General features: G+C 44.9%; 1 protein-coding gene and 1 non-coding gene across 3 annotated transcripts; one reads left to right on the top strand and one right to left on the bottom strand.

The window, feature by feature from the left end:
• Positions 1–4,486: 4,486 nt before the first annotated feature.
• On the bottom strand, positions 4,487–4,619 carry LOC123617475 (small nucleolar RNA SNORA42/SNORA80 family). Its single transcript, XR_006725629.1, has one exon. It is a non-coding gene; the product is annotated as a small nucleolar RNA SNORA42/SNORA80 family (small nucleolar RNA).
• A 2,168-nt stretch (positions 4,620–6,787) lies between these two features.
• Positions 6,788–18,780, top strand: LOC105070778 (cytoplasmic 60S subunit biogenesis factor ZNF622). 2 transcript variants are annotated; one of them, XM_045518298.2, is made up of 6 exons: positions 6,788–7,412; positions 8,161–8,421; positions 8,652–8,814; positions 11,582–11,691; positions 17,238–17,381; positions 18,501–18,780. In XM_045518298.2, exons 1-6 carry the CDS (start codon positions 6,803–6,805, stop codon positions 18,626–18,628), a joined length of 1,416 nt encoding a protein of 471 aa, XP_045374254.2. In that variant the 5' UTR covers positions 6,788–6,802; the 3' UTR covers positions 18,629–18,780. The 2 variants fall into 2 exon arrangements, with proteins under 2 accessions (XP_045374254.2, XP_010955569.2); XM_010957267.3 differs by having other exon boundaries at positions 11,579–11,691.
• Positions 18,781–24,154: the final 5,374 nt, after the last annotated feature.

Below are 24,154 nucleotides of genomic sequence, written 5' to 3'. Positions count from 1 at the left end.
CTCCACTGGGTGTGGTCATGGCTTTTCTAAGCTTCCAAGAGCCAACCAAGAGATTCTTAAATCCTGGGCCTGGATGTCTCATCACCTATTCACAAGAGTTCTCTCTCATGAATAATCTCTCCATTATCCATCCTCCAAAACTCCATCCTCCTTTATCCAGGTCCTTCAAAATTCAATATCATAAACATTCTTCCACTCCTATGAGTATTTATTGGCTAGGTCTTTCATCTTCTTGGGTGTAAATTTCTTTTTCTCCCTTATCAGGACTAGTACTTCTCCTGCTGGGTTTTATTATGACTTGACTCTAGCTCAGAAACTTTCCATGTAAAGAGGCAGTAGTAAACATTTTAGGCTGTGTTGCAGCAGTTCAAGTCTCTCACTGGGGCATGAAAGCAGCTGCAGACAATATGGAACTGAATGTTCATAGCTATGTTTCAATAAAACTTTATTTACAGAAAGGAGACTATAGGTTAGACTTGACCCATAGGCTGTCGTTGCTGATCTGCTTTCTAGTTACTCGTCTAGTGCCCTTGGATGGAGTTAGTGGTGGATCCTGGGTTGGGAGAATTCTGTCCTATGGTGATGATGGAGAGGCTTCTGCAACACCTTCAAGGAAGGGGGCAGCACTAGCCTTTCATAGGAAGAAGTGTAAGAACCTATTGTTTAAGGTCTCAGTCCCATAAGACTCTGAAGATTCGACTTAAGATGTGAATCCCAAGCCTTCTGTTGGACTGCCTGTATTTCAGAGGTTCCCATGACCCTCTCCTCAGTTTTGATTAATTTGCTAGAGCAGCTCAGAGAATTTGTAAACTAGTTTACTTACTAGATTACTGGTTTATTACAAAAGATATTAAAGGATGTAAATGAACAGGCCAGATGAAGAGATATATAGGGTGAGGTCAGGAAGGTCCCAAACAGGAGATTCTGTCCCCTGGAGTTCTGGTTGTGATACCTTCTCAGCTAAGCTACCAAGGGGCTTTCCAAAAGTCAGCTTATGGACCTAACAAAAGATGCCTTTCTCATTCCCCTCACTTAAAACATTCCAAGGATTTTATGAGCTCTGTGCCAGGAATGGGACAAAGACCAAATATCTATTGGTACAAATCACAATATCACACTATCCTTTATATTATTCTACTGGTTCTACATTCAGACACCCTTGTCTTCAGGAGACTTTCATGACTCATTAAGGATGGTAAGAAATTACACAATTAACTAATAGAATAAAAATGGGGTAAACTGGAATACAATGGAATACAAACAAAGAGGCAATAGGTATTAAGAATAGACTATGTCAGCAATTAGGGAGATGAGAAAAGTTTTCATTAAGGAGTTGTCATTTCAGATGGATTCTGAAGGAGGGGGAACATTTGTTACTGAGTGCAAACTTGTACTATTTGCCACATGATAGGCCAGTAAATCAGGAAATGAGTTGTTGGGGCAAGGAATAGAAATTTTACTTGGAAACCCAGCAGACCGAGAAGATGGTAGACTGGTGTGTCAAAGAACCCTCCTGTCTATGTTTGGATGTTGGGTTCTTTCATAGAGCAGAAAGGGAAGGGATGGTGAGGAGGTCAAGGAAAAAAGGAGATAAGTTGTTGCAAATATTTCCTAGTTCCAGAATCCGGACTCCAGAGGGGATGTGTTAATTTCTTCCTTCCTGCAGCCATTCATCGTGGTCTGGCTAAGGATGTTTCCTGTGAGCTTAAACAAAGTATTTTAGCTTAAGGCTCAGGCATGGGAGGGAGATGGGCCATTATGTATATTTTAAGCTATAGGCAACATCCCTTCACTGATTAACTCGTAGCAACAGCGATGGAATACAAAGGTTAAAGTAAAAGAAACAGATCTAACGTGAAGTCAGATTTGCTCTTCCCTATTGCATATTGAGGACTCATCTGCAAGTGAAAAAAGCTGGGTGGAGCTGATAGAAGAGATACTGTGGACAGAGGAGAAGAAGGGACATATTTAGGAAGAGTACAAGTCTGGTTTGTGTGAGGCAGAAGGTACAGGTAGAGATGGGAAAAGAAGACTGGGAAAAGAAGACCAGAAAGTATTCAGGTGTCTTTGGGTAAATAATTAAGTTCTAGAGTTTGCTGTTCATTTGTCAGTTGGTAGCCAATAGGGACCCTGAGACTATTTCAGTTTTGATGGGCACGAGGAGCAGCCGTGGGCTGTGAGTAGGTGCAGCAGCAGTGCCTGCAGGGGACTGGAGAGATGCCAGAAAGGAGCAGATCTGCAGCCAGTAGCTTCTTGGTAAGTAGAAGCCGGTTGACCGAGAGTCCTTGCATCTCCAACACGTTTGCCTTATGCCCGGTTGCATAGCGTTACCCTGGGGTTTTACTCTATTAGGTTATAAGTGAGGCTACTGTAACAGAAATGCCACAACACAGTGGCTTCTGTTTATTTTACGTAACAGTCCAGCCAGCTCGGGGTGGTGGGGCAGCTCTACTCTGTGATGTCATTTAGGGACTCTGGCTCCTTTCATGCCATCACTCTACCATTCTCTAAAATGTCGTCCTCACCTCCATGAGTGAGAGTGGTAACACCTCACCTCTAGCTGCTGAGAAGAAAAAGAGGCAGAGTCTAAAAATGCAGCTTGTCTCCTGGCTGATCTCTGGGAACCCTGCCTCCCATGCCTGAGCATTAAGCTAAAATACCTTTGTTTAAGCTCACAGGAAATATCCTGACCCAGCCCACCTGCATGGGGCGTGGCATCTCCAAGGAGGAAATGGTCTGTGCTTAGATTACATCCGTGCCTTGGCTCATATCCATTGGCTCTAATTTAGTCATGTAAATCACTGCACAAGAGGCTGGGAACTATAGTTAGCCAGGGAGTCCGTGTGAACAGGAAAGAAAGGACAGATCTACAGAACAACTGTCTGCCATACAAATGATCATAAATTATTCTAACATTCAAATGTTTATACTGTTAATAAGCTACTCAAATCTTCCTAATCTCCATCAATTTTAGTGTCATAAATAATTAATGTGCCAATTGCATATTTGTCTAAATTAAATGACATGTATTCTTCAAAGAACTTATAAATGTCATAGCACTGCCAGCAATTCTTTTGCAAAATGTCTGTACACTGAGTTGGCAACACAGCTCTTACCTGGCTGCCTGTGTATGAATTATTGTGAATTCCAAATTAATAATGTCCATTAGGATCTTAACAGAGTTTAGAAATAACTCAGAGGAAAAGCTAAACAATTAAAAATTCATAAATAACCAAAATTGGCTGGGGGCAAAATTTGTCCACATTCTAGGTAAGAAAAGGTGATATTTTTGTTTATGCATGTAATATTTTTTGTGAGTATAATGTAAGTAACATTAATGTAAACATTATATTCCATGTATTTCTAGATTTAGAACGAGATTTTTTCACTGCTGCTGCAGATTTAGTGGAAATAAATAAACGTTTACAGCCCCACTGAGTGTGTTCCTTAGGATGGGATACTGCTGGAAATACTGCATGAATGTGTTAGTGATCATTTTAATTTCACTCTTCACAATGTATTGTTGACATAAGGCTTTTACACATGAAGAAGCCTAGACCAGAATTCTCCAGCTTCCTTCTGTCTCTTTTCAAAAGTTACTGAACATCCCTAAATCTATTTCATCATCTGTAAAGTAGGAATGCTACCAAACAGTGGAGAAACAAAAGATATTGCATGAGAGCATTTTACATTCAGTAAACACAGTTTTACAGTCTGCTAAGCAGAAAGACTCCACTGAGCCTGTGTCTAGTCTGCAGATTGGCTGTGCAACCAATCAGCAGAGTCGCCTGGGGATTTGGTAACTTGCACAGAGAGGGAATGATATTATGTTCTCTCACTTTTGACCCCAGTCTTGATGTCTCAATCAAAGACAGACCAATCAACTTGTGAGGGCCAGTATGATCCTCAGGAGGAGAGATGCCACACGAGCCATGGTCAGGCAGCTGCAGCAGCCAGAGCTAACGTGGTGCTGATGCAGAACCTTTAACAGGAGTACTTTGGTATCCGCTGTCAAATTTAGACCACTAACTGTCTTAAAGACAATAGCTGTGAGGAAGTATTGATGAGAATTGAGTTACAATTTTGGATTTAATAAAAGAAATGTAATTTGGGATTCATTTGGATTAATTTTTGACTTAACAAAAAGGAAATGCAAATAAAAATTTGGAGAACGAAAAGCACTATGTCAACAATATATTGTAAATAGTGAAATTAAAATGGTCAGGTGTAACTTGTTTTGAACGTGGTGCATGTGCCAGGCTTACTCTGGGTCCCACCCTCATTTCTCCATGGGAGCCACAGTGTGCTAAAAACTGGCAGCAACCACTCCAGGAAGATGTACAAATACTGGGCAGTTCCTAAAGTTACAATGAAATCAAGTTCAAATCCTACCCTTGTGATTTTTTTTCTCTTGTTTTGTTTCTTTTTTTCCTTTTTCTTTCTTCTTTTTTCCCCTTCTTTCTTTTTCTTTTTGTATTTTTTTCCCCACTGTGCAACCTGCTTCAGTGCCTGCAGCCTATGGGCAGAGGCCAGACAATGGTTCAGGGCCACAGTTGCTCTGGCATGGGACACTAGGAGAGGCCCAGGGGAACAGGCCTGCCATAAATCCAAACCCACGCATGTCACCCTTGCAATTTTAACTCACATATACATATGCCAGTTCAAACAAGCTCTGTTAAGGGACCCCAAACTCTTTCATTTCATGGATAATTTTCAGCACCTACCATGTGGAAGGCACTGCCACAGAGCTAAGGAAATGACACTAACTAAACAAACGTGTCTAGTAGAGGACAGAGATTGTTAGTGAAGTGTCATCTGAGCTATGATTGCAAGGATACTGGGGGGGACCGATCTCTGGGTTCAACTCCAGTAGCCCTAAGACAAATCAAAATACTTTGGCTTTTAGATGCTCAACTACCCAGAAATTGTGTCTGTTTCTTTTTACTAAATTTTCAACACAAAGGTAATTTGTAAATTCAATAATTTAATTTCCTTTTTTAAATATACATTTGAAGCTATATTTAAGTGAGTGCAGTAGCATTAAAAAAGCAAAAATTCAAAAACAAAATCTGTAACTTCTTGTCCTGCCTCTTTGTTCTCTCAGCCTTAGCTGGTTCTCTGCCGGAGAGTCGCTGAGCAGCCAGGTGTCCAGGCGGATGCCAGCCCATTGGTCAGGCACTGGCCAAATGATTTCCTGACTGTCGTGAGAGATGAACTCTCAGGAACATTTAGGTATAATTTATGTATTCATTAACTCTATCCACTCTTGAATCACTGAGCAAGACTGTTTATATCAGTCACCAAATCTAGCACTGGATTTGCATATCCTACAAATGATTCCAGACCTATTAAAGGAAACACTAAGTGCATGGCTTTTATCTAGTATTTATCATGTATTTATACAGGAGGCCACTGTCTATAACAAAGTCTTGCCAATACGTCAGCTTAATGGGAAAAGATTTTGTACCAGAGAGTAAAAGCTGAAATGGTTATTAAACTGTGGTTTCCTTTCTAGAACAACATAGACTTGTTACAAATTGGCAACAATAGGCTAGGCTACTACTCAGTATAATGGGACCATAAGACAACAGAAATGCAGATTTAAATTTCTGTTCTCTATGCATAGTGAGCAGTATTTTAGGATTTGATTAAACTCTTTGGCAAATATAATTTTAACAAAAATTAATGAAAACTTTGAATGATTCTATTATTATTTCAATGATTCAAACGAATGAATATTTCTTATTTTTAAGTAATTTTGAAATATATTTTCATTAGGATAATAAAAAAATAAAACGAGTTGTGTTCAAGCAATGGAACAGCAGTGGGTATGAATGAATGAAAAACTCCATGTTTGTATGTGAACCTCAGGATTATAATATTGAGAGGAAAGAAATCACAGAAGACTATATACAGTATTTCAGGTATATAAAGCTCAAAATCACACTAAGCTAACAGTTAATCAAGGAAATGATAAAAAAAAAAGATTCAAGTGAGGGTTAACTCAGATGGGGATATGTAGGGAATGTGACTTGAAAAGGCAACTGGGAGCTTCTTGGGTATTGGTCATGTTCTATTTCTTAATTTACAGGATGGATAGAAGAGAATCGACGTATTATTGTTCTTAAAGCTGCACATTAACTATACACATACACAATATGGTCTTTATTTAATAATTCATTGATACTCAACTGTATAATCCATATTTTACTTACTGAATAACATTGTTACATGAGTATATATCACTTCACATCCTATAGTCGAAATACAAATGTTATTAGTTTTTATTTCATTTTTCTTTTTTTTCACAGTCTGGTGAGGACCGTCTCCGTGGTCCCAGACTTCTTACTGTATCCTTTCCCGGGTCTCTTTAACAAGGGCACTAATACTATAATGAGGGCTCTGCCCTCACAGCCTAATCACCTCCCACAGGTGCCACTCAACGCCCACTTCAGGATCGCACCCATCTTGGTTGACTCAATCAGCACCCACCTGGGCCCCAGCCAATCAACATCCACCTCGTACAGCTCCACTCACCATCCACACAGGCCATCCAATCAACACCCACCTAGGCGGGGCCAGGAGTCCCATGCTTTCCTGGGCCTCTCTGTGGTAGGGGCGTGGCTACAGGTCAGGAGGCGGGACTTCCTGACCAGCCCTATATAAATTCCATAGCGTCCGGGCCTCAGTACGCAGTCTTCGAGGGCGCTGAGGCCAGTTATGGTGTGAGTGCGTTGTGGGGTCGGGTTGTTGGTCCCAAGTCTTCTTTCTGCCTTTGTTGCCTTTTAGTTCCCACCTGGCGATGGCGACCTACACCTGCAACACCTGCCGCGTGGCGCTGTACGGCACGGAGGCGCAGCGGGCCCACTACAAGACGGACTGGCACCGCTACAACCTGAGGCGCAAAGTGGCCGGCATGGCCCCGGTCAGCGCCGAGGGCTTCCAGGAGCGGGTGCGGGCGCAGCGGGCCCTGGCGGAGCCGGAGAGCAAGGGAGCGGCCACCTACTGCGCCGTCTGCAGTAAGAAGTTTGCCTCCTTCAAGGCCTACGAAAACCATCTCAAGTCCCGGCGGCATGTGGAGCTGGAGAAGAAGGCGGTGAGTAGGAAAGTGGAGATAAAGAATGAAAAGAACTTGGAGAAAGGGCTGGGCGTTGACAGTGTGGACAAGGATGCGGTGAACGCGGCCATCCAGCAGGCCATCAAGGCCCAGACGTCCATGTCACCCAAGAAGGCGCCCCTTGTGCCCGAGGCGGAGTCCCCGAGTCCCGTGGCCGTGGCTGCTGGAGGACGTGGGACTCAGCAGCGAGCCCCTGCCGAGAAACCTCCCCGGCTGCAGTGGTTTGAACAGCAGGCGAAGAAGCTGGCGAAGCAGCAGAGGGAGGAGGAGAGTGAAGAGGACCTGGATGGAGATGGTGAGGGGTTGTCTGGGGGGCGGGTTTTCTAGATTTTTCATCCGGTTGGAGGGGGAAGGTGTCAGCTAGGGGAAGGTGTCAGCTAAGGGAAGGTGATGAGTGAGGGTGGTTTCGATGCTTTCTGAAGTGACTGGTGTAGCCAGGGTGTGTCCAGGATCCCCACAGGGAATTTTGTTTGTTTACTTAACTGGTGTAGATTCAGAAACTGAAACTTTGCCTTGGCTGTGGGTGGGGGGCAGGGGACGTACCGGGTTGGGGGAGTGGTGGCAATAGGTGCTTAATAAGTAATTTATAGAATGAATGGATGCCTTTTCTGATTTGAAGGAGGAGGCTTTTAACGTATGCATTGGAGGACAGGTTACCCATACACCATCAGCTGTAAAAGCTCTATTTCTATTGGATTTCTAGTTATGAATGCTTTGCGCTTTAACTGAAAAAACAATGAACTGAAAGGCTCAGAATCAGCTAGTTAACCTGAAATGTGAGCCTGGAGCCGACAACCTAGCCACCTTGATTTTCTGAGCTATGTTTCTTCCTTTCTTCCTGTACTGCATCCCACATCCCATAAAACCCTGATTGCATGTGTTCACATATGCACAGGAAAGCAGCACATGTCTCCTTCAAGGGGTTTAAACTGCACTGGAGAAAGACTGAGGTATTTCTTAGCTGTGCAGACTGGTCTGTGGTAAATTAATAACTAAGTCTGGGATCTTCAACTAACTCTGTTTTTCAAATCTCTGGCTGGAAGACTGGGAAGATCTTGATTCTGATGAGGAATTGGAGTGTGAGGATGCTGAAGCCATGGACGAGGAGGAGGAGCAGGATGCAGAGGAGGAAGAGGCTGGAGTGAGCGCCCCAGTTGGCGCCATCCCCGTGACGGACTGCTTATTTTGTCCCCATCATTCAAGCTCCCTCATGAAGAATGTGGCTCATATGACCAAAGTCCACAGCTTCTTTATTCCTGACATAGAATATCTTTCAGATCTTAAGGGACTGATTAAATATTTGGGTAAGTGTAATAGTTTTTCTTTTTTAAATGAATGAGCACAGTATTGGGGAGGCAGATCTTAAGAGAACGTGAGTTTTGTGTTTCTCATCCATCTTGGATTGAATGAACTGTTGATTTTGTGAGAATCCAAAACTTGATGCATATTTTTTGAACTGTGGGGATAGATGGTGAGATGTAAGCTGGCTGCAAAAAGCTGCTTTCATCTTTTTCTCCTCAACTTACTTTTCCAGGAGAGAAAGTTGGTGTCGGGAAGATTTGCTTGTGGTGCAACGAGAAAGGGAAATCCTTCTACTCCACGGAAGCTGTGCAGGCTCACATGAATGACAGGAGTCACTGTAAGCTCTTCACAGATGGAGACGCTCTTTTGGAATTTGCAGACTTCTATGATTTTAGGTAAGTCTGTGTTTTGTAACGTGGGGGGCGGTGAGTTCATCACGTTCGCTCTGAAGTGGTGTAGATACGCCCAGGCCTGACCTTTGTCTGGCTCTGTCCAGTGCAGGATTCTTAGTACCTCTGAGAACACTTGCATAGGAGGGGGTTATTTCCTGCCATGTTGTAGATGCGAAACTGAGTGTCACAGAGTTAAACACACATACCTGATAAAGAGAAGATGTCAGGGCCAAACTGAAGTTTGTCTGGTTTGAAAACTTACTTTTGTGGTTTCAATGGTCAGAAGTTCAGCTTTGCCAGTGACCTCATGAACAGAGGCCTGGAAATGAGGTTTCACATTTTGGTTTCCCTGAGAGTCCTTGAATCACAAGCTGTCTCCTAAGGGAGTCTGGATGGGTGGCGGCTTTCTAAGTCCCACATCATGCCACACATTCGTGCTAGGCACTGCGGAACATCTGGTTCCTAGTGTCCAGATGCCTATGACCTAGCACAGGGGTGCTGTGCAAGCCGGTGTGTGTAATGACCATGCCAGGTGTGCAGAGCCCACCTGATATGGGTGTTCAGAAAAGTTCTAGTCTTATAAATTGTCCTTTTGCCTTTTCCTCCAGATTTCTCATTTCTCACTTGTAGTGAGGGAGAGTTTTTCATTGTAGTCTCTTTGGTGGCTGTGTAGTGTATATCCATTGTGGTTTTAATTTGCATTTCCCTGATGTGCACTAGTGTAGTTGAGAACCTTTTTATATATTAACTGGCTACTTGGACGTCTCTTCTGAAGTATCTGTCCAAGGCTTTTATCTGTTCCTGTTGGCTTATCTGCATCACTGTTCACACTTCAGTGTGCATTTCTCCAGTTCTTTTCTATGTGACTTTGTGAACAGTTTAGAAGAATCTCTGCATTTCCAGAACTACAGTGTTCAATATGGTAATTCCTAGATATAGTTCATGTTGCTCTTTTGGTTAATTAGCTAAATTAAAAATGTAAAAATTTACCTCTTTAGTCACACTACCTTCATTTCCAGCCCTGTAGGTAGAAGCACATGTGAGTGGTATCATATTGGGCACACAGACTGGAAATTTGTGGTGTCAGAAAGCTCTACAGGATGTCGCTGTTCTAGAACTTGTTGTTGCAGTGGTTAAACTTCCAAGAGCCGCATCTCCACCTCTACGTTCTCCTCTTCCTCTCTGTTTGCCGACCCTCATAGAGAGAGTAAATCCTTAGGGGAAAGAATTCTGTGGTGGGTCATTTGCTCATTAGGGGAAAGAATTCTGTGGTGGGTCATTTGCTCACCGGTTTTCAGAACAATGTTAGGTTCACAGCAAAACTGAGCAGAAGGTACAGGGATTTCCCATAGTTCCCCCTCACCCACACATGCACAGCCTCCCTCATTAGCAACATCCTGCACCAGTGTGACATTTATCGCAATAGGTGAACCTGCATTGACCCATCAATTAACTCTCCAAGTCCGTAGTTCAGAGTTCACTGTCGGTGTGGTCCGTTCTATGAGTCTGGACAAATGCACATATAATGACATGTATCTGCCTTTGGAATATCACACAGAGTAGTTTCAGAGACCTGAAAGTCCTCTGTGTTTTGCCGGATCATCACGCTCCTCCACCCCTGGCAGACAGTGCTATCTCATGCCTCCGTATCTTTGCCGTTTCCAGAAAGTTGTATGATTAGAGTCATACAGTAGATGCTTCTTCAGCCTGGCTTCTTCACTTAGCAATATGCTTTTAAGTTTCCTCCGTGTGTTTTCATGGCCTGCTAGCTCATTTCTTTTTGAAATAATCCAAAAATATTTCCTTGTCTGGATGCACCATAGTTTATTTATTTATCAGTTCATCTGTTGAAGGACATCTTGGTTGCTTCCAAGTTTTAGGAATTTGGGTAAATCCTCTGTGAACATCCATGACAGAAGTTCTTGACTCCTTAGGGTAAACATCAAGCAGCGTGATTGCTGGGTCTATACGGTGAGATTGTCTTTAGTTTTGCAAGAAACTGCCAAACTGTTCCAAGTGGCTTTACCCTTTTGCATTCCCGCTGTCACTGAATGAGAGTCCCTGTGGCTCCACGTCCTCACCAGCATTTGGTGTTGTCCGTGTTCTGGACTTTGGCCATTCAGATACATGTGTAGTGGTTTCTCACTGCTTTAATTTGCGTCTTTCTGGTGACACATGCTGTGGAACACCTCTTTACAGGCTTGTTTGCCATCTGTATATCTTATTGAGGGGTCTGTTAAGGTTTTTAATCGAATTGTTTATTTTCTTACTGTTGAGTTTTAAGAGTTTTGTATTTTGAATAATACTCCTTTATCAGATGTGTCTTCTGCAAATATTTTCTCCAAGTCTGCATCTTATAGTTTAGTTCTCTTGGCACTGGTTTTCACAAGGCAGAAGTTTTTAATTTAAGTGAAGTTCAGCTTATCCATTCTTTCTTTCATGAACTGTGCTTTTGGTGCGTTACCTAAAAAGTCATCACCAAACCCTAAGTCATCTAGAATTTGCCCTATGTTATCTTCTAGGAGTTTTTATAGTTATGCATTTTACATTTAAGTCGGTGATCCATTTTGCGTTCATAGGTAACTTTCATATTTTACTACAGAGTAAATGCTAAGAAGTCATTTTCTCACCAAAAGTTTTCAATTGCAGTCCCTGCAAAACTGTTAACCCCCCTCACCTCAACCCCTTTGGCAATCTAGTAGGTTTGCCAAATTTTAGTTAAATTTGAGATCTTGTTCTGTGTATTAATGCCATTCCACTGCTCCAGAAGTAGCTACCCAGATCACAAGGAGGGGGAGGACCCTGATGAGACTGAGGACTTGCCCTCAGGAAAGACCTTGGAATATGATGCTGAAACCATGGAGCTGAGTCTCCCTTCCGGTAAGTGCGTTTATCTTAAATACCACTGAGATTGGAGAGGCGTGTTCCCATCACTTCCCTTCCACACTGGGGAGAGAACCTATGACTCGCAGTGTGTGCTGGTGTCTCCCGGATGAGGCCGACCCTGAAGGTCACCACTAGCTGTGTGTAGCCTGTTTTGTTTACATTGGATCCATATTCTTCTCACTTCCGTTCTCTCTCAATGCTTTGATCGGTCATTTCTTTTCTTTTCAATGCATAAAACTTTTCTTTTCTGTTCCTTATCAAGTTTTCTTGGCCCTATCCAGGTTTTTCTTGTTAAACTAGACCTTCCTCTTATCCTTTGAACCAACTCCTGTTTTGATGTGTTGCTCAGACTTGCACGTGGTAGTCTGGCCTGGGTGTATCTGATTGACAGCACCCAGGTTTCCTGTCTGTGTTCTGGGTATAGAGGGAGGCTGGAGTTTGAATCTGCCTTCTCCTTTGGGGAACAGGATTCATAATGGTGGGATTTTATCCCAGGTATGAAAAGAAGGAGGAAGGCCATGACTTTGAGAAGCAAGCACTACTGTTTGCTGTGTTATGCTTAGCTGATTGGAATAGGAGCAGCTATGGAAGACACATTTGGAAAGGAAAAGGAATTGGATGATAAGACAATAAGATATTAATCATTCCTGGTATTTACTGAGCAATTAGTGTGTTCGGGTAGATGTATTATTTTATGTTTAAAACAAGCCATTGAGTTAAATTCTGTTATCCTTATTTGACATATGAACCAGCTAAAGCTTACACAGGATGAGTAATTTACCCAAGGTCATGGACCTCCTCAGTGAAGCCCTTTTCCCACTTCCTTTCAAAGCCTGGGAGATTTGCAGTAATGGTGGGGGCAGGAGCAGCCATGCTGCCAGTGGAGACGTCTGCCGTGAAGAAGTCACCCTGAGGTGCTGCTGTCCACATGGAATACCAGCTTAGGTACAGACGGCCCTGTATAGTGCAGCAGAATATTGTAGCCTGTATGATACACAGTAGCTAAACAAGCTTAAATATATCACAGAGGACTTAGTCACGTTTTCGTCTGGTGAAATTTAGCAATGCAGAACCTCAGAAAGAAGTTTGATAATTTCTTTTAAGACTGTTTAGTCCCGGGTTTCATCAGCTTCACTATAGAATAAGATCGCAGGAGACCTTGAGAAAGTGAAGGAGATGGACCCTGCCCTGTAAAGCAGCTCTGGCAGGCAGCAAGATCACTATGACCATGGGCTGCATTTCGCAGCCACTTTTCCATGTTTGATTACAAAAATCTGCTCAACAATGAGCATGTCCTATTTATGAAATACAGTCTATTGGAGAGAAATTTTCATCTAGACTTAAAATTTCTGAAACTTCAAGGCCGTTAGCTCTCCAGAAAACACACATTTTCCCAGAGTGATTGAGTTTTCTAGGTTTGCCAAGGCCCCAAGCTGAGTGTCTTCTCAGGACCCTCTCTCCCTCCCCCACAGCCAGATGGTGACTAATTGGAATTCCTAAATGGCTTCTGAATATTTTTTTTCTTTTTTTTTTCCCCTTATCCATTTGTCTGTGTCACCACGAAAGCCTCCCATCTGGCCATCTCCAGTCTGGTTTCCGCTTGACCACGAGAGCAGCCTTTCTGAAAACAAACACCAGTCTATTTTCTTTTCCTTCTGAGATTCCCAGGGGGAGCGCTTCTGCCACTGCTGGTCCCCCAGGTGTCTGGTGTTCCTCCCTCAGCCACCCATGTGCAGTTTCCCTCCCCTGGGCCTTGGCTTGTGTGCTGCCTCTGCCCTCCTCCTCCTCTGAAGCTCACGGCGGGCTTACCCATCTGGCAGCCTTTGTGGTCTCCTCTGCTCCTGCGACACTTGCACATCTGTCGTGACCTGGCTGTCACTTCTTTGAAGCTGTCGGCTGGCTTGCCTGTCTCCCCCGTTACTGTGAGGACAAAGCTGGCTTCTTTCATCTCAGCACAGCGTCTCAGACACACAGGAGCCACATAAATGTCTGTTAACTGAGCGACTGAAAGGTTGGAGGCGACTTTTCAAAGGAAAGCAAGGTTGATTCCCCAGGGCTGCCACACGACAGGACAGGCAGGGCAGAAGGGGCCCCCCTGAGTGACAGTGTGCCCTCAGGGGCTGAGAATCATATTGGCCTGCCGTCCCGGGCAGCAGATCGCTCTGCCTTTTCCTCATACAGTCAAAGAAGAAAGTGGCGTGGCATTAACCTGGAAGCCCAGTGAATTGCCTTGCTCACAGCCGCAGGTCCACGTCCCAAGGCGTGCTAGTGGGTGATGACCTCAGGACAGCGCTTGGGGGAGACATGGAAGTAGTGAGAATACTGGGGAATATTGTACTTTTAGACAGACAGACTCTGGCAAGATGTAACCAACAGCCTGACACTGCCTTACCCCAGGCTTCAGAACTATGCTGTGCACATTTTTTTCTGAGTGTGTGCATATTCTCCTGGGGGAAAGGCCATAGTGCCGTAAAGTCACCAGTGTGGCCACACGGATTCATCTGACTGTGTGGGTGAGTGCATTTTTTTTTTTTCTGGGGAAAGGCCAGAGTTTCTGAAAAGCATCTGTGACCTGGAGAAGATTAAGAGCCAAGAAGGATACCTGCAAATATATCAATCGTTCACTGCCTTCCTGCGTCTTCACAGATGACCGACTACTGAGACCTTATAATAGAATTCGTTTAAACAGCAAAAAAAGCATAGCTTGAAACTACCAATGTTGTGAAATTTCTTCACAACAGTTACATATACTTTTACCATCTGCTTTTAAAAACCAGGCATCCTTAACTCAGTCTTGATTCTGAGACATGACGGTTTATCGTCCATTGGTTTGCTCCTGTGTCTCGATACTGGTTTGAGGGTTTTGTAACGAACCAAGAAAATGGGAACTCTCTATATAAACACATATAGTGATATTACAGCACTGTATTCAGTCACCTGGGTGTGTCTGAACAAATTCACCATTCAGAAACGTCTTGGATTATGCTCAATTATGTGGGTTAGCGTGGATGTTAACATGAAGCTAATTTGAGAAGGATTCTAATGTGGAGAGTTTAGTGATATTTAATCAACGACATTTAGTAGAGTAGGCATTCAACTGGTTTTCAAAAGCAACTCGTGTTTGTGATTGCTTAAATCTAGTAACTTCAGGTCCCATATGTGATCCCAGAGGCAGTGACACAGAGCATCCGGTAGAGGGCGCCGTGAGCATTCCTTTCAAAGACTCTGGTCCAGCTGGGTTCTTCCCTTTGCTCTTCAGTTCTGCAGAGCAAATTGGTGTGAAGATACATCCAGTTAGTTGCTAACCGGCCAGAAGAATCTGTTGCTGGATCTGTGAGAGATATATAATTAATCTTCTTAGGAGAATTACATTTAGAGATGTTTTCTTTCTCACTGTCTAATGTCATCGAGTGTCAGGCTATTTGTTAAGTAGAAGTGGACAGTCTTATAAGCAGTTATTACTGTAGTGAAAGACAGATGGACAGGTTATGGCTTCATCACAGCTCAGACATAACCCAGCTGTCATCCATTGACAGGCACACTGTGCTCTGGAACGAGTTTTTCTTGATGAGGGGCTTCAAGGTGAGCTGTTCTTAGCACGTTCTACTTGGTGCTTAATGTCGGGGGCTCACTGTCGTTGCCACAGGACAGGAGTAGCTGTAAACACTGAATGTGTACATTTCTCCTCCCAGGTGTCAGAAACCGTAGTGTTGACTAATGAAACCTTTTCAGGCATATTTTAAAAGCCAACTTTCAATAATGTGTATTTCTAAATGCTGCTTATGAATGTAAATAAATCAATTTAAGGACTAATGACCAGCAATATCACTGAATGATTCTGAGGCAATCAGTGTAAACCTGGAGCATCCTGACCTACATTAGAAATAGGAAGTCATAGTCAGGAGTTCTGGGCTTTGCTGCTGGAGCCGCCATTTACACGTGAGTCCTCACCCACCAGTGGAATCTCACTTACCTCTTGTGATCTAGGAGCTTTGTTGACCCTTATGGTGTCAGGGCAGTGTGGTCCAGGAAAACTTCTTTTCATCCATATCAGTATCCAAAGGCCAATCAGCTTTGAATTGAAAATTTCTTTTTGTCAAGTCTTGCGTCTGAACACAAAAGAATCAACTAAAAGGAACTACTTTTGCGTATCTGTGTAGCAAGCAGACTGTGTCTCAGGTGGCTTGCCAGGAATAGGGACTTAAAACGAGATAACCTGACAGCATTTTGTCGTGTAACTTAAAAATCTAGATCCTACTTCAATAAAAAAAAAATCTAGATTCTAAAAGCAAGTATAGCTATCTACAATACTTACAGTATGCTAGTCATGGCCTTTCTACCAAAAAGACTATGAAAGAAATGATTCTATATATGTAAGCATGCAACTTCCATAGAAGCTGTACACGTGGTTCTACCTGGCCATATTTCCTTTCTTCATTTTCAGTGGCAGTAACTGTTCCGTACCTGGTGTATGTTCTGTTGTAAGTTTCTACGTGTTTCTGTCTGTCTGGGCGTGTGTTTGATTGCTTATGTCCTAATACACATTCTTGGGAAAGCATAGCCTGTGTTTAGTAAGCTCTCAGGTGATGCTAATGCCAGTGGCCCTGGACCACTTTTTGAGAGCCACTCCTCTGCTGGAGCCTGGAGTTAGTCATCACTGAAGCCTGCATCCTTCACTTTCATCTGCTGTGAGGCTAAGATCCACGGGTCAGCACACTTTTCTGTAAAAGAGCAGTTAGTCCAGAGAACTCACTTCTGAAAGCATGAATGACCAGCAAGGTTGTAGCAGATCCTTGTCAATAAGTAAAAAGCTGTAGAGAGAATCAAGCTTAGCCATCTTTCCCAGATATGGTTCCTTAGGTGCCTTCCCTCATTTAGGAGCAGTAGGGCAGGGGTTCTCGGCCTCAGCACTGTGGACATTTCGGGCAGATAACCCTTTGCTGTGGAGGCTGTCCTGTGCGTGGTATGATTTTAGCCACGTCCCTGGCCTCTGCCCACTCGGTGCCGGGAGCCTCCCTCCAGTCATTGCCACATGTCCCCTGGGGATAAGATCGCCCCTGTTTGAGAACCACTGCACTGGAGACTGTAAGCCAAGGAAAAGTGGATTGGTTCCCCTTCTGGACCCAGACTGTGGCTGGTAGACCTAAACATCAGGGCCGTTCTCTGTGCTTAATCTTTTTTCTATTAAGACGTTGAGATTCCTTACCCCTAGGGCCCGGTTGCAGGTGTTAGTAGGGGCGGCTTGTGCACTTCTGGGGAGGCTCTTTTATAAAATAAATCAGTACAGACGCTGAGTTTTTCACTTGACAGTGGCTTGCCGTGGTCCCTTTTCTTAAATCTCTCTGCTCTTTGGTTTTTTTTCTTTCATTGTTTAACATGCGGCCTCATCTTTCCTCAGTGGGTAGAGCACTGTTTCTTCCGACACATGCACTTTCCAGCTGGATAAATGTGAAAAGTCTGACTGGGAAAGCCCTAGCTTCATAGCTCTGCCTTGAGAGAGTGCCAGCTCGGTGCTTCAACGTTGCTGTTTTGAAAAACAGGTGCCAGAGTGGGTCATCGCTCCCTGATGAGATACTACAAACAGCGGTTTGGCTTGTCCAGAGCCGTGGCCGTTGCTAAGAACCAGAAGGCGGTGGGCCGGGTCCTGCAGCAGTACAGAGCCCTGGGCTGGACCGGGAGCACAGGTGCGGCGTCGCGGGGACAGCCACGGAGCAGCCCGGGGACTTGCAGTTCCTCAGCGGGCCTGGGTGAAGGGGTGTTTACTGACCTTGTCCCTAAGGATCCTCCCCAGGGGACGCTTACCTTGGCTCTGGGGGCGTCTGTGACCACTTGAGGCGTTTATGGCAATAAGCCCCCAGCTCCATGACAGAAACAACTTCTTATTCGTGGCACAGCAACTTTCTAAAACCTGCGTGTGCACCACTGACTTTCAGGAGGTCACTGTTATGAACATAATTGTCTAATAATCAGAAAAGGTTGAAGTTCTCCTGGAGGTTATACAGAGGAATTAAATAGTATCTTTGTGGCAATAGTTTGGGTTGTGGAGTCAAACATGACTTACCTGATATCTTGTAGGTTCTTATACGAGTTCGAGTGATGTAAATAATCGAAGTCTCTTGTTTCCTCTGCTTCCTCCTGAGTAGTGATGCTAGTGGGACCTACCTTGCAGGGCTGTGCAGGCCGACTGTCCTAAAGTGCAAATGACACCACACATGCACGTGATTGAAGCCGTCAGTCCTTTTGTAATTTTCCCACGGAAAACTTAGAGTCAGAGGAGTAGAGCAGGCCACTGAAATTGTTAAACTTTGAAGCATCATCAGTATAAAATTATTTAAATCTATTCTGATGTGTCTGCTGAGTGAAGCTGGTTCTCCTTGATCTTCAAGGAGAGCGTCAGACCACTGAAGACAGTGGCGGGAGAGCAGGGAGCTGCCTGCTGACGGCCGGGAAGCTCTGACACTGAAATCACTGTCGCTGCCGCTGTGTCTGTATACACGTGGTTTCACTAGGGCTCCCTGTGAGCTGTGAGCTCGCTGACTTCATCTTGCTCTTACAGACTTTTTGATATGATGACAACTAAAGAGGCTCATCCCGGAGAGGTGTATACAGAGAGCTCAGGGGTGCAGTTCTGAGGTGCACATAGCCCCCCAAGGCCCACTGGATAGGGACCCCAGATAGTATCTCTTCTGTAACTCTAGGAACCCAGTTACTGCAGACTAGCTCTGATTCTCTGCAGAATTGGGTTTTCTGTGACCACAAGTCACAAACCTTGGCCCCATTTCTTACCTCCCTTCCACCTCCAGGAGCAGCGCTCATGCGCCAGCGGGACATGCAGTACGTCCAGAGGATGAAGGCAAAGTGGATGCTGAAGACAGGGATGCAGAACAACGCCATCAGGCAGAAGCACTTCAGGCCGCAGGTGCTGTTCTGAGTCGCCGGGGCTCGAGTCCTCGTCTGCCTCCTGCACACACGGCCTCCCCGCCCGAGGACCCCGGAAGCCGGGTTAGACGGTGGGCCCCTTTGCTGCTGTTCTCCCTGTACTTCATCTGCTCGTCCCCGTAATAAAGGGCAGAATCCCCTGGGCGCTCCCGTGTCATTTTTGAACAGGGCAGAAAGGTCCTGTTCTGACAGAGTGAGTGCTGTGTGTGCTGGGACGGGCCTGCCCTGCTCCCGAGAGCTGCTGCGTTGCCTCGGCTGGAGCTGATTTCGGGCTGTCAGGACAGGATGGAGGACTCGAAGCTTCTGGAGGAGCCAAGTGGGATGTCCCTCACTGGGGTGCATCGTGGCCCCCGAGGTGGTGACCGTCTCCGGGCACTGTCAGTAAATGCAGGCAACGCGAAAGAGCGCGTCCGGGCCCTGCTGCGAAGGGCCTTCGTTCCTCAGTGTGGGCGCACGGAGGTGACGGTGCTGTGCGCTCACGGTCAGTTCCCAGTGCTGCCCTCAGGGCAGGAAGAAAACGTGTAAAATGTGCGGATGGTGTCACGGTTCAGTCTGTGAAGAGACTCTCCATTTACGTGGTTTAGGGGAGGCCGGGGTGCACTGGGAATGAAGGCAAACGTGAGGGTCTAACCCACTGGGCTAGCTTTCTGCCTGGGGAAACGTGGCTTGGTTTTTATAATCTATAGAATGCGGTGTTTTTTACCTCCCAGGTCAGTAAGAAATCGGCCAAGGACCCGTCACTCACTCAGCCCCCGGCATGAAGTCGGTGCCTCCGGGCCTCCCTCGGGGGGCAGGTGCCCCACTGAGGAGGGGATGCTCTGGGCAGCGCAGTGGTCTTTCTGAGGAGTGTTTGAGGATGCCGGGAGATGGTGCCTGTCCTTACCCTGTGTTCACCAGCCCTCGTTTGCTAGAGACGTGTCTTTTTCTGTAAATTTTGGATGCAAAATTGAATTAATCATGTCTCCTCTGTACACAGGCTCGCTGTCCGACAGTGGACGGCTCCCTGCTCCTGATTTTGCTCCTTCATCCTGTTTTCTGGCGTCCGAGTCACACAAGTACCCACCCTCTTGTGTCTGACTGTCTTTAAGTCTATACCCCAGGAAATGATACACTGTGTGTCATGAGGTATATTATAAATTTATACTTCACTGAATGTACAGAATACTATGCTATAACTCTTGTCAGTTTTATTTTTCATTGAGTATTTTTTCACTCAGCTGGATCTGCCTAGTTCATTGCTTCTGACTGCTAGGGGGGCCGTCCACGGTGCGGGTCCCCACAGGGCGCTTACCTCTCCCCGCAGCCGACGCTCCCTCCTCTGACCCCCTTTCCCACACCAGCCCAGCACTTTTAGTGTGTCTTGTTTGTACATATATACTCTTTTAATTCTGAGGTCTTTTTACCTGTAGGTGGCAGAGAGGACAGTAGGTTTGCTGATTTACAAAAACCTGCCTCCGTTTATTTATTGTCTACTTCTTCCCAGGCTTCTAGAGACACCTCTTTGTTCTCAGTTAAGTTTGTGACGCAATCCTCTATGTCACCTCTATCCACATCACCACTTTAGAAAATTCAGTTTATTTGCCTTTCTGGAGTAAAATTCTCTTTGGGAGAGAAGGCCAAAAAAGAAGAGATTTAAACAATTCCTCCTGTGTCGAATAAACAAAACAAGAAACATGACAAATGAGCTTGTTTGGGGGAGGACTTCTTTGTGGTTCAGGAGAGTGTGGGAATGCTGACACTGGGTCCCGCTGTCATTCTCTCCTTTGGTGTGTGTCTGTTTTCTGTCTCCGGGTGTGCTGCTCCCCACGCTCTGCCCTCTGCAGTGGGCATTCCTGGGATTTCCTGGCCTGTTCCCACACAGTTACTTGCTGTCAGCCCTCCCCCCTTTTTGGTCCTTTCAGGGGTACATGTCCTTTTCCTGGTGTCTCATGCTGATCACACTGGAGAAGGGGCAGAACCTGCCAAACAGCCAACCAGCTTAGAGCGGAGGGAAAGCTGCCCCATCCTTACCGTCGCACTTGGTCATTTTGAATTGCACGACTTACAGGAGATTGTCAACGCGGTGCTTTTCTTCCTCCAAATTTGATTCACTTTTTAAATTAAATCAAAAATTAATCCAAATGACTCCCCAGTTAAATCTTTTTACTAAATCAATTCTAAATTTGATTCTTATCAATCATTCCTAACAGTTATTGTCTCTGAGACAGTCAGTGGTCTAAACTTACAGCAGGTACCGAAGTCATCCTGCTCAAGCTTCTGTGCCAGTTACCACGTGAGCGCTGCTGCCAGGCTGACCTGGACTTGCGTGAGATCTTTCCTCCTGGGAGCAAATCCGGGATCAGATGGCCCTCACAAGTTGATCGGTCTGTCTCTGGTTGAGACATCAAGATGGGATCAAAAGTGAGGGAACGGAATCTTGTTCCCTGTCTGTGATTTTTACCGAAGCCCAGGCGGCTCTCCTGATTGGTGGCACAGCCTCCCTGCAGACTGCAGGCAGGGTCCATGCCCTCTTTCTGCTTTGTGGACTACGAGTCGCTGTTTTATGGAGCATGAAGTGCTTTATTGTGCCATTTTTTTGTTTCTCCACTGTGGGGTGTAGAGAGCATTCCTATTTCACAGATGAGAAAATAGATTTAGGGAAGTTCAATAACTTGTAAAGAGACAACAAAAGGGAGCTAAAGATTTCTGTTCCAACATCCTTTATGCTGCAACATGTTCACACACAACCCTCAGAGGCACCCCATCCTGAAGTGGACACTCGGCGGCGCTATAAATGTCTATTCAAGCCCCTTATGTTTGTAGCAGATGTGAAAGAATCTTGTGCTACATCTAGAAATACATGGACTCTAATAATCACATCGATGGCACATGATGCACACATAGTTAACATAAATGTTATCAGGTGAAAGAAAATATCACCTTTTCTTGCCTAGAACGTGAACATGTTTTGCCCTCAACCGATTTTGGTTACTGGTGGATTCTTAGTTTTAATTTGCTTTCCTCCATTTGAGTTTTTATAAACCCTGTTAGGATCCCATTGGACATGATTAATTCAGAATTCACAGTAATTTATATGTAGACCAGGTAATTGCTGTGTTTCCAACTCACTGGGCAGACATTTTTGCAAGGGACTTGCTGGCAGTCCTGGAGAAATTTACAAGGGCTTTGAAGAGTACCTGTCATTTGATTTAGATGCATTTGCATTTGGTACGTTAATCATTTATGACACCAAAATTGGTGGAGATTAGGAAGATTTGACTAGCTTGTTAATGCTGCAAACATTTCAATGTTAGAATAATAGTTTATTGATTATTTGTGGGGCAGACTGTTCTTTTGTAGGTCTGTCCTTTCTTCCTGTGCCCAGGGCTTCCCAGCCAGGCTATCCTTCCCAGCCTCCTGTGCAGCAGGGTGCGATTGTGTGACTAAACTAAGGCCAATGGATGTGCGCAGAGGTTGGAGTCAACCTAAGTAGAGATCCTCTCTGACTTGGAGAGAAGCTGCATTTTTAGACTCTGCCTCTTTTTCCTCTCACCAGCTGGAGGTGGGGTGTTGCTACACTCACACATGCAGGTGAGGGTAACACCTTAGAGAATGGTCGAGTGATGGCATGGGAGGAACCTGGGTCTCCAAATGACATCACCAAGTAGAGCTGCCCTGCCACACAAGCTGGTTGGACCATTATGAGACATAAACTGAAGCCACTGTGTTGTGGAGTTTCTGTTACAGTAGCCTCGCTTATAACCGAATAGAGTAAAACCCCAAGGTAATGAGACCTGTCATAAGGCAACAGTGTTGGAAATGCAGTTGGCAATTGCCGGTTCCTCTCTTTCCTCTTGTCCCTATTCTCAAACTGGGCTGAGCTAAATTCTTCTCTTATGCAGGATTGGGGGACAGTTAGGAAGAAAGTGCCGTATGATTATATGGGACTTTCTCAGGTCAATATGTTCAATATTGTCTCTTTTGTATTCTTTTGGAGACAGTAGAGAATGAAAACAAATATTTTTTATTAACCTAATATGGCAACTTGGCAACAGGTCTGCTCATTCTTTGATGGTGCTCCCATGGAGAGGTGGGGTCTACCACCCCTGTCCTCGATGCTCGGCTGGCCTTATTTGACTTGACTTAACCAATAAAATGCAGTGTTCATGACGCTGCTGACTCCAGGGATAGTCACATAATGCAGTTCAGCTCCCATCTTGCTTCCTTGGACCCTGACCATGTAAGAAGTGTGACATCCCCAAAGAGGTCGTGCTTACAAAAACCCAGGCTGTGTGGAAAGGTCACTGTGGGGGCTCTGGTTGACGATCCCAGCTGAGGTTCCAGTCAGCAGCCAACTGCCAGCATCTGAGGTCACCATCTCGCATGTCCAGCCCAGTCGAATCTTCAGATGACTTCATCGTCCACTGACATCTGACCACAACCATGTGACAGATCCTAACCAAACCCGCCCAGGTGAGACTTCCCCAGATCCCTGGCCCTCAGGAGCTGTGAGCATAATAAACGAACTGTTTACACCACTGCGTTACACAGCAGTAGTGACCGACACACCTCACCATCGCACCATCAAGCCTTTGCACAGGTGGCATTTTGGCTTCTACTTACTGCTTTCTGGTGCAGTTTTCCTGTCGATATGGCTTCACCGGCAAGGACGTCAATACAGTATTCACGTTACTTAGTCTTTACAACATCCTTATCAAGTAGATACAGTGATTATTCCCGTTGCACAGCTGGGAAGTCTCGGGCACAGCAGCCCGCGGTCTTGCTGCTCTGTGTCCCTGTGCTACCATCTGTGCTGCTCGAGTCAGAGCACTTCAGACTTTGGTGACACTGTGAACTGACCCAGATCAATTCCCACCTCCCATCTCTTCCCTCCCATCCTGGTTAACACACCAGAACCTGGATGTAACGTGACTCATCTGCGGTACACGGCAGGAACTGACAGCAAGGGAAAACCACCCTCTCCACGTTGGGAGTGACAGTCACTACGCTACTCAGCAAAGTCGAATGTTTTCCAGCTCCTTCAAGAACCTTTTAGTAAAAGCTGTTTGCTGAGTAAACATGATGCATTTCTTCAGAGGAGAAGAATGCTTCTATATTTAGCACATACGTGCAACTCTATTAAAAGCGTTCAGCTATACTAAAACATCAAACTTGTGATTTGTAAAGAAATCTACAATTTTGATTTTATAGAATATGTCCTCTTAATCCTAAATTCAAGATGAGAATAGGAAATTGATGGTGAACGAAGACTATTGTAACATTTATGCTTGAAGCGTGGCTCTCCTTCCAAGGTGGTTTTCCTGTTTCTAATTCAATGAATGAAGTCTATGTGGATAATTTGGTAGTGTATTCTTTTTCTTCCTCTTAAAGCTATTCATGAAATAAACACAAAAGTATATAATATGTAAAAATTCCGTAACAATAAAAACTAAAAGAGCTTCTTATGTGCAGGATAGTGTTGTAGGCACTTCACACGTGTTAAACCACTGTGTTCTCAGAATGACTCTGAGGTAGGTAA

Source organism: Camelus bactrianus, chromosome 3, assembly GCF_048773025.1.
Source record: "Camelus bactrianus isolate YW-2024 breed Bactrian camel chromosome 3, ASM4877302v1, whole genome shotgun sequence".
NCBI classification, from domain to species: Eukaryota; Metazoa; Chordata; class Mammalia; order Artiodactyla; family Camelidae; genus Camelus; species Camelus bactrianus.
The sequence above is the reverse complement of the archived record's forward strand: the minus strand, read 5'-3'. Positions and strand labels throughout refer to the sequence as shown.